Below are 14002 nucleotides of genomic sequence, written 5' to 3'. Positions count from 1 at the left end.
GTGATCTTTTGTCTGGGTGTAGTGGCAGCAGACATGAGACAGAGTTTAGCGCAGCCACTGTGTGCCAAATATTTAGTTAATGATGACTATCAGAATGACAGGAAGACGATACACTGCTGGGTCTGAAAACACAGATGCACATGCAGGCAGACTGAGTTCAGTGCGTGTTTTAGATTTAGTTGTAGGTTTAATTTGAGAGGTGTGGGGGGGTTGTGATGGTTTACTGAGGATTGTTCACTGATAATCACTGCGGTGAACCTCCTGCAGCCTGGCTCGGCTGCAAATATCCCAAATGCTTCTCGTCTTACTCACTCCATTTCTTCATCTTTTAATCTTTTGCCCCTCTTCTTCTTCCTCCTGTTTTTCTATATATTAAAAAAAATAAATAAATAAATGATCCAGTCACTAAACAAGTCTGGTTTTAGTTATTTTTCTATCTGAGTTTTAAAGGATTTGGCTGTTTTTAGGCTGCCTTAACTTCAGAAACTGTGAATAAGTTGATCATTTCTGTAGAGTAATGTTGGGCTGGGGTGGATTTTTTTTTTATTTTTTTTTAATTTTTTTTATTTTAAGACAAGAAATGGTCTCAAGTTATTTAATACATATGAGGTAATGACAGGTTTGTCCAGTGCACTCCAGTGGACTTTGTGTTGGTGTACTCGGTAGTTTAACTGACTCATTTCTATTACTGACTTTATTTTAATTGATGTTCATCACCAGTTCTGTCACACAAGCTGTAATCCATCGAAGTGGAAAATGAAGCACAGCTGCACAAAAGTGCGTTCTTATATTTGGACTTGTTACATAGTCTGAACCTCCCCCTCCACAACCATCACCTGAGGGTTTTGTCAAACCCTTCAAGGAGCTTTTGAACCTTCAGCTGCTTTCGTCTTTGTGTGCGAGCTTGTGGCTGCATGTCCACTTTAACTCTTTTCCAGTTTTCTCCCCTTTTCCCTTTTTTCTCTTCTCTTCTCGATCAACCTCTTCTTCCTCACCACATGGCAGGTCTGGTTGTGATGACATCATTGCCTGGGAACCAGCAGGGTGAGGTCATGCAGGGCTAAACGCTGCAGTGTGTTTGTCAGTGTGCGTCTTGTTTATGCATGCAGACGTCATGCCAGATGTTTGTGTGTTAATGACAGGGCAGCTCTGCGCTGGTTAGTGAGCTCTCTTGTGGCTCCTCTGACCTTCAGATTTCTTCTGCTCTTTGTCCATATCATACTTGTTGTTTGCTGTGTTGCACATCATGCTTGCGGTGTCCCACAAAGCTCAGTTTTAGGCCTGTTATTGTTTGTGGTGCACAAGCTCTTGCATTTCTGCTGCTTGGTAAACTGCCTGCAGACGCTGGACGCTATCCAGTTTTCATCATTTGGTTCATTCACTCGGAATCCCTGTGAACGACTCTCTAGAACATGGGAGCAAACTTAGTCTTTGATCTGTGTCTGTGCAGCTGTTTGTGCCCAACCAAAACCAGATTAAAGACGGAGAGAGAGACAGAATGACACAGACTCTGTATCCTGCTCACCGCTCATTACCCAAATCAAAGACATTAAAAGCCTCTTGCTTTCTTCTCTCTGCCTGTAATCTGGATTTTGTTGCTGGGATCACCCCTTCTGAGCTGCTGGTGCATGATTCATGTGACTCCTATTAGGCGCCACTCTTATTACACCAATGCATCATGCGGTGATGTCATCAATGGGTGCCCCAGTTTGGGAGCGCCGACCTGATGTCTAGCAGTGGAAGTTGAAAACTGATTTCTAGTCATTTTAAAGCTCACTAAACCCCCACTGGAGACCTAAAAACTAATTTTTATAAACATCTGCTAAAGGTTTTACTCATCTCTGCTACTTCGTAGATATGTCTGCGGAGAAAAAGGCTTATTTTTAATGCATTTTTTTTTTTTTTTGAAAAAGTGGTTCCAACTATTTTATTTTATTCTGCAAACAACGCTTGATTACAATAAAACAATCAAAATCTTTTATATTTTAAACGTTCATCTGTGGGATCGTCATTGATGTGGCTCCAGGATCGTGACTGCAGCTGACCACCACGATGTGGTGATTGGAGTTTGTTTGGGTTTAACTTTAGCCCCTAAAACGACTTTGTTTCTACAAAAATGAAGACTTTAAGACTATTTTATGTACATTTGCACACATTTTTGCTCAGGAATTATTATTGCAACCCTGATTTCAACCACATCCACCCCCAAACCAAACCCTGTGAATGACGGTCGTTATCGCTGAACGTGTCGTCCGTTTCTCAGCACAGAGGAATGTCATGCATCTTTGTGTCTTTGTTTGCGTGCGTCATGTTTCCCGGCAGTGTGTTGTGTGAATTATGTGTTAATAATCGATCTGACAGCAGCAGAGGCTTCCTGCTGAGTGTGTGTTTATAGTTATTTTAAACTGAAGCTCAGATGTATACTGTGTGTGTGTGTGTGTGTGTGTGTGTGTGTGTGTGTGTGGCTTTTTGTTCCTCTACCACCATCCATTGGTCCTCAGCAGGGTGGAGGGTGATTTACAGGCTTGGTAGATGGATGGGTGGGGGGTGGGCGATGGAGTTGATGATCTCACCACTCAGGAATCTGTGCAGCAGAGGTCAAACCACACACGCGGTAGCTCCACATCCTGTTTACCACTGCAGGTATCCTTTGTCCAGTTCCACCCAAACTTTTACTTTTGCCACCAAATTTCAAATTTATTTTTCCACCTAAATTTACTTTTTTGTCTTTTTGCTGATGTTGCAACCTGCCATAAAAATGGTTCCTTTTAAAATCTGTGTTAAAACATATTCGTTCACTTCACTTTCAACATGGGTCCTTGCAGTGTCTGGTTGGCACAGCTCATGCCCCTTGTAATAACCTCAGTCACTCCCTGACAGGCTGGGGCAGGTTTAATTCAACTAATGCTGAAAGATATTTGGAGACTTTCGACTCTTTGGAAATACTGATTTCAACAAGTCTATAGAGGAACCCCAAACACTATATTAACAAATGTATGATTGAGTATTTGGGTAATAAAGTACTCTTAACAATTTCTTCTTGGGTGTTGGCAGACATTTGCCACAATAGCACCCCTCTGTCTTACTGAAGCACAAAGTAAAACCCAACGTAATATTTAACAGCAGGCATGTGGCCTCTAACCACAGCAAGAAAAGTGGAAATGATAAAATTGGTTAACAAGTTTTGTCGTATTGTTTACTGTGGTGAATCTCAAAGCACAAGTTTGAAATGGTTTGAAGCTGGAGTTTATAATTCTGAGGCCAGTGTGTTGGTGAAAAGGAAATTGAACACATCCACTGGTCTTCAGGCTATTTCTCTTGATTTTCTGCCGTTATCTCACCGCATGACATCGTTAAAATCGTTGCTGCTTCCGTGCGTCTTTGTGCATGTTGGCACCAACTGAAGAGATTTTAGACTTCCACCAAAGGAAGAATCAGGACTGTTGTGAGACTGTGGGCTAGTAGCGTTTAATTGACTCAAACTGAAAATTTAGCTTGTCTTGAATGATCAAAAACATCAGGAAACTGCTCAGACATCCTGTAGGTCACCCTGTAAGAGCCCCAGGTTTAAAAGATTTGGTTTAAATTATATTTACAGGAATTTGCCGTTTCAGTGTTCAGTCCTTACGGTGTTGGACATCCAGGTGAATGTTTTAGGCGGGGTGTGGTTGGCTGAGATCAGTGTGATGATCTGCTTTAGGCATAGACTGTTCTCTACTGTTGAGCGGTAAATTATTGGGTAGGAAGCTGAACATGTGTGTCTGCAAGTCATCGTGCAAAGGAACAGCTGTAAGCGGTGCAGCAGCCGTGCCTCTGAGGGCGAGATGCTTAGAAAGAAAGTGAACTGCAGTGACCTCTGCTTATGACAAATTTTATTTATTTTAACAACCGCAGCGCATTTGAGTTATACAAAGCTGGAAGAGCCTGGTATCACAACGTAGGTTTATGGTGACTTTTCATATGAAAGGACTTGTTTTGAGCGGTCAGCTGTCCGACGTGATATGACCCTTAAGTTTGTATTGTAGTGATTTTCTTAAGTGAATTATCAGAAAACAGATGCTCTGCTTCCTTTGTAGACCTAAAACTGATGGTTTTATTGAAACTATCATGTCTCCCTACCTCTTTGAAGCTGTGTGAATATTTCCTAAATTGAAGTCATTAAAAGAAGTTGGCTCAAAATGCTGGGGGTGGAGGTTTAATGTTTAGTTTAAGTACAACATGCAAGAACACTAAGATGTACAAGCTATCCACATTTTAATATCTGTTAGACGGTTAAACTTTTTGATCGGACTGTTGATTGGTTGCCATGGTGCAACGGTCTTTGTTTGACATGGTGTGTCTGATTTTTGTCTAATCGTAGGACATTTCCTCATTTTTCAGCCACCTCTCAGATGTCTGTTGTCTCAGATTTCCAGGACTGTAGCAGTCGTACTTGTTCGTAGTGGAGATGCTCTGTGCTTGTGATCTTTGACATTCCTTAATTCACCACAGCAGATGGGCAAAGGGGAGACTCTATTAAAAGGCTTGGTGAAAATTGAATCAGTGCCCCAGACAAGCTGATCTGTTACACTGGAAGAACTGTTGGGACCATTCTTTGCCCCACTGAAGCCTCCACACAGAGCAGTAAAATACAGTTGAATCTATTACGGAGTCTAATGGGAGAAAAGTGAAATCTCTGGATTTGAACTGTATCGGCGTTTAGGTTTTCCACTCCATCAGTGAACGCAGTGCCCAGTTCTTCCTGTCTATCGAAAGACTTTAATCCTGGACTGTCCATTATTGAAGTTGGGGACACAGCTCCTCTTCAGTAAATGAATTGATGTTGCTGAGGCTATCCAAAGCAGCATGATGGAGCTTCTACTCGTATTGAGACATGAGTCGTGTTTCACTAGAAGTCAGACATTTTATTATGCGAAATGTGAGGATGAAAGCTTAAATACCTGCTGCAATCCTAGAAGGGAGACAACTTGGTCATGAGTATAGAGTCATTTAAATAGATCAGAACTTTTGTGGCGACAAAATGTAACCAAATTGACTTGGTAGTAATGGTTTTTGTTTTTTTTCTCCATACCTGCATTTAATTACCTGTTGTACCTGGCACTGAGCTTTATAGGTAGAGGTGGGATAGCTTTGGTCATCACATTACTTTGTTAGGAAACCTGAATCAGTTATGGAGAGATCTCAGGGTTTGATTGTGGCTCTTATGTGTAAACGTTTTGTTTACTTCTCCATCCTGTCTGTAACTTGGGTGTGAGATGAGGATTTTCTGGAGTTCTAGGTCAGCAAGTAGGTTGATTAGTTCAGCTTAAGCGCTCAGGGCTCATTATGCAACTTTCTGTAAGAGTCCAGGTTTGACTCACAGATAAGAAAGGCATTTAGTTTTGTTCAGTTCACCTTTATGCTATCACAGTCCTTCTCTTGCTTTCTATTTCTCTTCATGAAAAGGAAAAAATTCCACGTTTCTTTGTCTGTCCTTATGCAAACTCAAACTATCCCAGTACTTGCTTCTCCAGTCCTGTCCTTGTTGTGTTGTTATTGTTTTGTCTCCATAGCAGCTGGTCAAATCAGCAGGTATGGGCAGGAAGAGCATCTTGCCGAGAGGCTAAAACATTGTTTATGTGATGCAGATCCGGGCTGTATTAAATGTGAGCCACTTTGTGAATGGAGCTGTGGATGGATGAATCTCAGAATAAAAGAGGCGGCGACTGCAGTGGTCTCTTATCGCTGGGGGCGAAGGAGTTGAGGCAGACCTCTCGTGTCAACCTTTAATGGTTACGGCATGTTAGCTGTGAATACTGAGTGCACTCACCTGCTCTACACATGGTGTAAGGGACGGGTACAAGAAGGGAGATGGGTTCAATTTACTATTTAAAATATTGTTTAAGGGGTTTAAAAAAAAAAAAAAAAAAAAAAAAAAAGTATTTTAAACTGTAGATAATCACAGAAGTGGATTTGACTGAAGAGAAAATATTTCCCATGACTTAATGCAGTCATGCAGTTTCAGTCTTGATTGTAGATAATGTGACACCAAAGTCGGGACCTGTGCATGGGAGAGAAGGCAGTCGTTCTAGAAGAGTCTCAAATATCAGCAGCTGGTTTGAAAAGAAAAAAAAACAAACCAGTTTATACGGTCCGTTATATTGACGAACTATCTGAATGAACTTGCTGGTCACTGGGACATAAACCGCATGCACAGAATTACCGGTCACATTTAAAAAACAAAGTCTTAAGTTTGACTTTGGTCCAAAATAATGCTGCTGTAGATTTAAATTTAGTTTCTTTTGAGTGCAGCTTTTGTTTTCTGTCTTGGCCAGTTTCAAGCCTAAAAATGTCAGCTCTTTTAATAGTTTGTTTTTTTGTTTTGTTTTAACGGCAGATTCTGTATGTAGGTGTGACGAGGACGAGGTTTGCATCGGGACTTTATGTAGTTCACAAACATTTGTTGTCGAGTAGGGTAAAGTAGTGTCGAGCAAAACAGAGGATTGGGTTTGGAGTGTGATTGGTACAGATAATAAAAAGGCCAAATGGGCTCTGATATACAGGTTTGTAGGTCGGGTCATGCAGAACTGTTTCGATCCTGCTATAATCTCTTTATCCATTGTATGAAAACCACTGCAAAATGACTCGTATTTCTTGGTTTGTGGGCTGGATGGAGTCAAATCATTGCCACAGTTAACAACTTCAGTCATTTCTTGAAATGAAGAACTGGTGAGAAAATTTGGCTTTACCTGCCCAGGTGTGCGTTTCAGTTGGCAAGCTGCTGCTGCTGGAGTATTTATGGCTTTGTTCTTTGGACCAAACCCAGAACGTTACATCAGGGTTTATAATGAGTTTCTCTTGCTGTTTTGAAATATTAGCTGAAGACTTGTAGCTGGCTGCTGGAGTAATGTCTTCTCCTCAGCGCTACCTTGGAGTCTGTCACGAGGGAGGGAAAGGAGGGCTCAGACTTTAACCGGCAGGGAACAATGCAGCAGATTATTAGAGCGGTTAAAGCCGTCTGTAACCTGCTCTCTGTGGCACTCACACGAGCTGAACTCTGGAGATGCCACAAACGGTCCTCGGGTTTATTGTCTCTGCTCCTTCCGTCATCGTTTTAACTGGCTGCTTTTTAAACCCCCCCCCCCCCCCCCCCCCCCCAAGCCCTCCAGTCTTTCTGCTACTCTCGACCTTTATATGAACAATGGGGGTACCATGGTGATAGCCTCGTTACCCACAAAACTGTGTCGACAACGGCGCACACACTGTGTTTAGTTCCCAGCCTGATGTGAAGTGTTGGAGCAGAGGTTCAGCCAACTTACATCCTAAAAATGAGCGTGGAGTTTAGCACTACAGCTAGTCCTCCAGTTTGAAATGAGGTATGAAGATTATTACGAACTGTTTATTCGGTATGGTCCAAAATAAGTAGTGAGCCCATAAATTGAGCAGGAAAATTACTACAGAGGTGTAGAAGCTGGTTTTCAGTGCCCTTCTTTAGGAAAAGAAGTGTTTTTGGAACTACAGCTATTGCTATCTGTTGGCCTTGAGATGGATTCAAGGTTCCTCATTGGCTTTTCTTTGAACTGGTTCTGACAAAAGATAAGCTGTTCCACTTCGCCAGACTCATTGACAAAAGTGGTAGTTTTTACCTCACAGTACACAAGAAACTCAAAACACTCAACGCTCAGTCTCGAGGTAAAAACAGTTTTCGTCTGGTAGCTTTGTCTCATTTGCACAAATCGAACTCTATCATCTGTTGTCTCACAATTTTAACGTGAAGTTTAATGTTTATGTTCAGTGGATCGTTGCATTACACATGGTCACGATTCCATATAAACACAGGAAACATGCACAATTTTAAAGTCCCTCTGATCCAGACAGTTTGATTTCTAGTCTTTGCTCTGAATCTGATCATAAAGTAGGGATGTCATTATATGGTCATGTACACACCTCTGTACAAACCTAATTGTCAGAGACAGCCAATCAGACAAAAGCTGCCTTAAATGGCAACTTTCATGAGCTGAGGGGCTGTGCAAAAGCTCGCTGTGGGAGAGAAAAGGATGGTCTTGATCTGTGAATCATGCATTTCTCATGCATTGATGTAACACTTTGTTACTCACAAATTCTTAATGCAGAAAGTGTCACAGCTGGTGTGATTAAACCGTTAGTAAGCTGGGTGGATATGTGAGTTGGGGGTAAAGTTCACTGGCAAAGTGTTTGCAGTTCGTAGTGACACACATACTTAAAGGTGTGGCATTACAGTCTGAGTGGGAAAGAAGGGAAGAAAGGGAGAAACCATAGATAAGAAGCTGTATGTTAATAATTCATGCAGGTGGGGAGAGTGAGATGGATGGAGGAAAAGCAAATGTAGTTTGAACAATGAGAAACAGGAAAAGAGGGCTAAAGGACACAAAAGGGAGATAATAATTTTTAAAAAAAAATGTAGAAAGCAGGATGTCGCAATGCACACAGTCAAATGTTGTCACTGGGCGAGGCGGCAGCTCTGCAAAGCTCCACCTAAACCTGAGCTGTCGCAACATGTTGGGACTACAGCTGTCCTGCTGGCGGTGGAGCGGAGCTGAAGTTTCACGGGGTGGATCACAGGATTTCCCACACTCTGTGGTGGCGTGTTTAGCGGATATAAGCTGTGTCGCGACTGTGTCAACAGCTCGCATTAAAACGCCAACACAGGCCATTTATAAGGCGTGGATAAAATGAAACAAGTCGTTTCGCAGAGGTAGACTGCGGCCTCGTGCAGCTCTGCTTCAAAAGAGCCTGATATCAGATGTTTTAATGGGATTATAAGCAGTTACTCATTAGAACAAGTTTTTCTGATTATCTCTGCTAGTGGCTTTGTATGAGTCAAAATGATCTTTATCAATATCGGTTCATCTTCAGTCTGAAACCAAATGTTGTTTTTTCCTCCTCTCCATCTAAGCCAATGTCACCTCTCAAACAGAGTTGAGCAGCAGCTGGATTAGATGAGCATATTAGGAATGGGGACTCTCAGTGACATCACACAGATCCAGTACTCAAAGACAAAGTCTGAAACTGTTTCTAGAGCAGTCTAAGCCTGAGCTTTACCATAATATGGCTTTCTTTGAGAGGCTGGAAAGTATGATGGGCAAAAGGTTTGACCTCAAACTATAAAACACTCTTTAAAGATGTTTAGTCCAATACTTTTTAAAATATTAATTACATTTGCTTTAACTATAAATGTATACACCATTATAAACATGTCTTCTCCAACATGTTCCTTTTACTTAAATATAACCTTCATTTAAATATCACATGCTTGCTTTAACAACTTGCTGCTGTTATGAGAGACTCTGAATAAAATGATTTTATCTGCTGTGGTCTGAACTCTGTGTGCAGCAGCTGAAGATGAACTCATGTTGCTGTGTGGTACCAGCTGGTACAGTAAGGTCTGGTTGATGTGAAATGTTACCCAGCAGCGCTTTGTTCAGACTGTGAGCTAAAAAGGTTTACAGCCACAAAGTCAGGAGCAGGTTTGTTGCTGGCTTGCACTTCAGATCTGCAGCTAAGCTCAGTGTTGCACAGTTCTGTGAAATGAATTCTGCAGCGTGAAATATCCAGTCCTGTGTGGCAGCAGAGGAAAGTGGGACACGTTGTAAATATGAATGTTGGTAGTTGGAGGTTAACGACAGTAGGATCTGGATCTGGACCCAGATGTGATATTTGTGTGAAGATGGGATTAAATGTGTCCTGGCTTACGGTGTTAAATTATCCTTACAGAAATTCCTGGATCATGATTTGTTTCCTCTCCAGTTAATTTTAAGTCCATCCAAGCCTCACTGTGGTAACTTCTTCTCGTAATTGCATCCATAACTTTGTAATCCTGCTAACAAACTGTACCAATCACGAAACCTCACTAAAGGGGGGAAAAATGAGCCAATAAACATTTAATAAAAGGACAAACGGAGGGATGTGACGGACGGAGATGAACCTTTTTATGGGATTGTGGTGCTTGGTGACATCTTAAAGGAGGGGGGCAAATAACTGATCTGAATCTGACCTGAGGTCTGCCTGTTTCTTTCAGACTCTAAAGCCATTGTAGATGGGAACCTGAAACTGATCCTGGGTCTGGTCTGGACTCTGATCCTACACTACTCCATCTCCATGCCAGTCTGGGAAGGCGAGGATGAAGAGGTAACGTCCAGCTCGTGGTTTGGTTTATAAAAATCACTTGTTTTTGTGGCTGTAAATGGAAAGCTATCTTCTTCAGGAGCTTTCTAACTGCAATGTGCTTTTGTATTCAGGCAGAGTCAAAGACACCCAAGCAGCGTCTGCTGGGCTGGATCCAACACAAAGTCCCCGATCTACCAATCACCAACTTCAGCCAGGACTGGAGGGACGGCAAAGTACTGGGAGCACTGGTGGACAGCTGTGCACCAGGTACGCCTTGTTGTTCCAGGCTGTGCAGGAAGTTTACCGTAACAAACTTCATTAGCAAAAATTAATTACACTGTATCGTCAGATGGCATTTTTGGGTGAAGCTGGAACTATTTGGCATGCAGCAAGCCTGTAAGAGCGGCTTTCTCACAGCATGGGTGTGTTTCCTTTGGAGTTTAACCACACTGGTATTTTTAATTACCCTGTGTGTGAAATCGAAGTGAAAGCCAGGCTCCATGTTTATGTATGAGATTCCTAAAAATGCCAAACTGAAAACATCAGAATTATAAACACTGTCTTTTAGATTACTTTTTAAACAAAGAATAATGAGTTTTATCTTATTGTGTACAACATGTAAGTGTTGCTAATACAAGCCCAACTCTTTGTAAACTAATTGTTTTGTTTCTGTTGTTTGCAGGCCTGTGTCCAGACTGGGAGACCTGGGATCCAGTCAGACCAGTGGAGAATGCCACCGAAGCCATGCAGCTGGCTGATGACTGGCTGGGCATCCCGCAGGTTGGTTTTCCCTCCATTGTTTGCCGTCACTGCTCTGACCTTTAAATTAACCTTTAAAGCATTCAGGTGACGTCATTTAGTGCCAGAATTTTTGTCTCCACCTCAGACACTCACTGTTACTTTGTTTTCTAGCTTTAGTTGGCTTTTCAAGTCAAACGCTTTGCTTGCTTTAGCATCCAAGTGTGAGGAATGCAAGAGAGGCTTTTAGTGTAAACAAGCAGATCACAATGGCTGCAGTTCTTACAACGCCATGCATTTTGTGTCACGCAGCCCAATTAAGGCAGAATCTGCTGTTCTGTGAGCTGCTGCCAGAGGTCAGAGGTCAAGAACATGATCAGATTATTATTTTCCTGATTTTTGCTGCAACACAGGAAGCTTTCATTTTTCAACACAAGCTTGTCTGAGGTTGAGGCAATGCAAGCCTAGAGTTTAACAGCTGTAACATTTCTGTAATGAAGAAACTTCACAGGAAGTGATTAGGAAAGTGTCTTCATCTTTTTGGAAGTGGGTACTTGGTGCTTTAGATGTTTGTTTGAGGATAACAAAATACTTTTCTCTCTGCAGCCTCATTTTTAATCTTAAGGAAAGAAAATGGTTGATGCTTGATGTGTTTCCTGTTTCACCTCCAGTCAGCTGACACTCAAACAGAAGTCTTCTTTAGAGAGTAAACGAAAACCCAAAGACTCACGGCGTCAGAGTTCATTCACATCCACATTTCCACCTGAAGTCATCACTAATGCTTCTGTGTCTGAAGCGACTGAGCCAGAATATCAGACCAAAGTAGTCTGTTTGCATTTCGATAGATGAAGTAGTCGCATATTTAATGTGAGCAAACCCCATTAGACCAGCGTTTCAAATTATGATGCAAGGGGTGTAAAAGTAACCCCTGTGAACCAAAAGTTCAGGCTTCATACTTTAAACATTGGGACATTTTCCCCATAAACAAGTCCGAATTGTTTTCCATGAACTTGACTCCTCACTAAAACTGCTGAGTTTTCCTTAAACTGTTTTAAAGCTACTAGAATAGCTTTGAATCATTCTGTCCAAAATAATCTTTACGTGTCCTATGTTGGTGCTCTTCTTCTGATTGGCTGCAGGTGTCTGCCTCTTCCTCATGACATCTTACAGATCCAAGAGTAGAAAAAAAACAGCATGAAACTTGAGGTTTTGACAGAGGTTACTTCTACACACTGATGTCATTACTTGAAACATTGCCCATGTTTAATTTATGCATCCACCATTGGTTGTGTGTGTGTGTGTGTGTTTATTCAGCATACACTGTGTGTACACCCTGTTTACACACACGCTCCAAACAATGAGCTCCATTTTCCAGGTTAGTGACTCTTGGTTCCAATGAAAGGAAATATTAATGCTTCATTATATTTTTAACAGCATGCATCAAACCTTGGTGCAGTAAAGCCCCCCCCCCCCCCCCCCTTCCTGTTTCCACATGACAATGCCCTCATGAACAAGGCCTGGCGCAGAAGGAAATGGCTTTCCCAGTTTGGTGTGAATGAACTGAACTCATCTGTAGAGATGCCTGAAATGAAGCCAGCTCAATAAATTTGGGCTAAAAAAAAGTGACATCTCCTCATGCAGCGCCAGCATTGGATCTCATTACTGCTCTGGTGCATAAATGGTTTGTAATTGGAAGGAAATGTGAAACCAACAACGGATTATCGCCTTGTCAAAATCTCGTTCGACTATCACATGTTCGTCTATTAGCTTTTTCCTTTGTATCTAGTTTGACTGCCTGTGTGGTTGCTGCGCAGTTTCAGATTCTGACTGATTACTTGGTAAAAGATCGTATCCTGAAGCTACCATATCATGTAGAGATGACTGCAGATTAACGTGGAAATGGCAATCTGTCAGAGTTATGTGTATCAGTTTATCTTGCGATAGGAAATATCAAATGTAATTCATTTTGTTTATTTCAGTTGCCATAATTATGAAGATGGCGCAGAGTTTCTCAGCTTTTAATGGCAGTCTTGTGTCTGAGCAGGGAAAAAACAAACAAATCCTGTTGGTCATCATCAGATAACCACATGTGAATGACATCCTCAAGAACTAAACAGAACAGGAGATGTTAATGTGAGATGTGTGGTGGTAGAAATAAACACACACTCTCAGACTCTGCTTTCCTGTTTACCAAATCAGAGTGCTCAGGGAAAGCTGCCTTCACACTGAGAGCCAAGTTCTGACTTCTAGGGACAGTCGGGTTTATTTATTTTGGACCAGCTGTAAACGGTTTGTGCGATTGCAGGTGATCGCTCCAGAGGAAATCATCGACCCCAGTGCGGACGAACAGTCGGTGATGACCTACCTGTCCCAGTTCCCCAAAGCCAAACTGAAGCCCGGAGCTCCACTCAAACCCAAACTCAACCCCAAGAAGGCCCGCGCATACGGACCGGGTACGCGCACAAACTTGCAACACAAAATAAAGATTTTAACACTTCTGAAAACACTCGAGTTCATCTGGTTACCGATTCAGTAATTTGTTTTTCTCACTGTGTTTGAGCACTTGACACGCTGCGAGGAAACAAGCAGCTATAATCTAAACAATGGGCTGCACTCACATCTGATCCACACAAACACAAGGTGGTGAGGTCAACATTTGTTCTTTAACTTGGACTGTAAGTGAGGAGGAAATACCAGGAAATTAATAACAAGGCAACACAGACACCAACACGCCCACAGCAGCTACAGACTGACGGCTTGTGCTAGAAAAACAAAAGGACAAAAGATTTAAATATTTATAAAATAATAAAATGAATAATTATGTCAGGAGCAGTCTGTGTGCTGCAGCAGCTGCTCCCTCACAGGATTCTTGTCTAGAATTTGAAAATTGCAGTATTTGAATGCTTTCAGCTGAGCTTTTAATCTGTGGTCAGAGATGAACTAGCGAGAGCATGTTAATAAGGACAATTTGAAAGGGAAAAGTACGGAGACCCGTTTGTGACAATGTGAAATTCAATTAAAACACAGTATGTCCAGATTAGTAAATGTACACCCACTCATTATGGAATCTGATGCTGGACTCTGTAAATCAAACGGTGCACATAGAAGAACCCTTAATCACTCATGTCACTGTAAATCC

At 41.8% G+C, this 14002-nt stretch overlaps 1 protein-coding gene across 8 annotated transcripts in view; it reads left to right on the top strand.

Annotated features, from left to right (window-relative positions):
- The window catches only part of flnba (filamin B a), a 63840-nt gene that overhangs the window by 17350 nt on the left and 32488 nt on the right, over positions 1-14002 (top strand). For all 8 annotated transcript variants that reach the window (XM_026167367.2, XM_080301215.1, XM_026167366.2 and 5 more), the window contains exons 2-5: positions 10037-10146; positions 10257-10392; positions 10808-10905; positions 13169-13316. In XM_026167367.2, coding sequence (XP_026023152.2) covers positions 10037-10146; positions 10257-10392; positions 10808-10905; positions 13169-13316 — 492 coding nt within the window. The remainder of the gene's footprint in view (positions 1-10036; positions 10147-10256; positions 10393-10807; positions 10906-13168; positions 13317-14002) is intronic.

The sequence above is a fragment of the Astatotilapia calliptera genome, chromosome 5 (assembly GCF_964374335.1).
Source record: "Astatotilapia calliptera chromosome 5, fAstCal68.1, whole genome shotgun sequence".
NCBI lineage: Eukaryota > Metazoa > Chordata > Actinopteri > Cichliformes > Cichlidae > Astatotilapia > Astatotilapia calliptera.
This window is presented reverse-complemented; position numbering and strand designations above follow the sequence as displayed.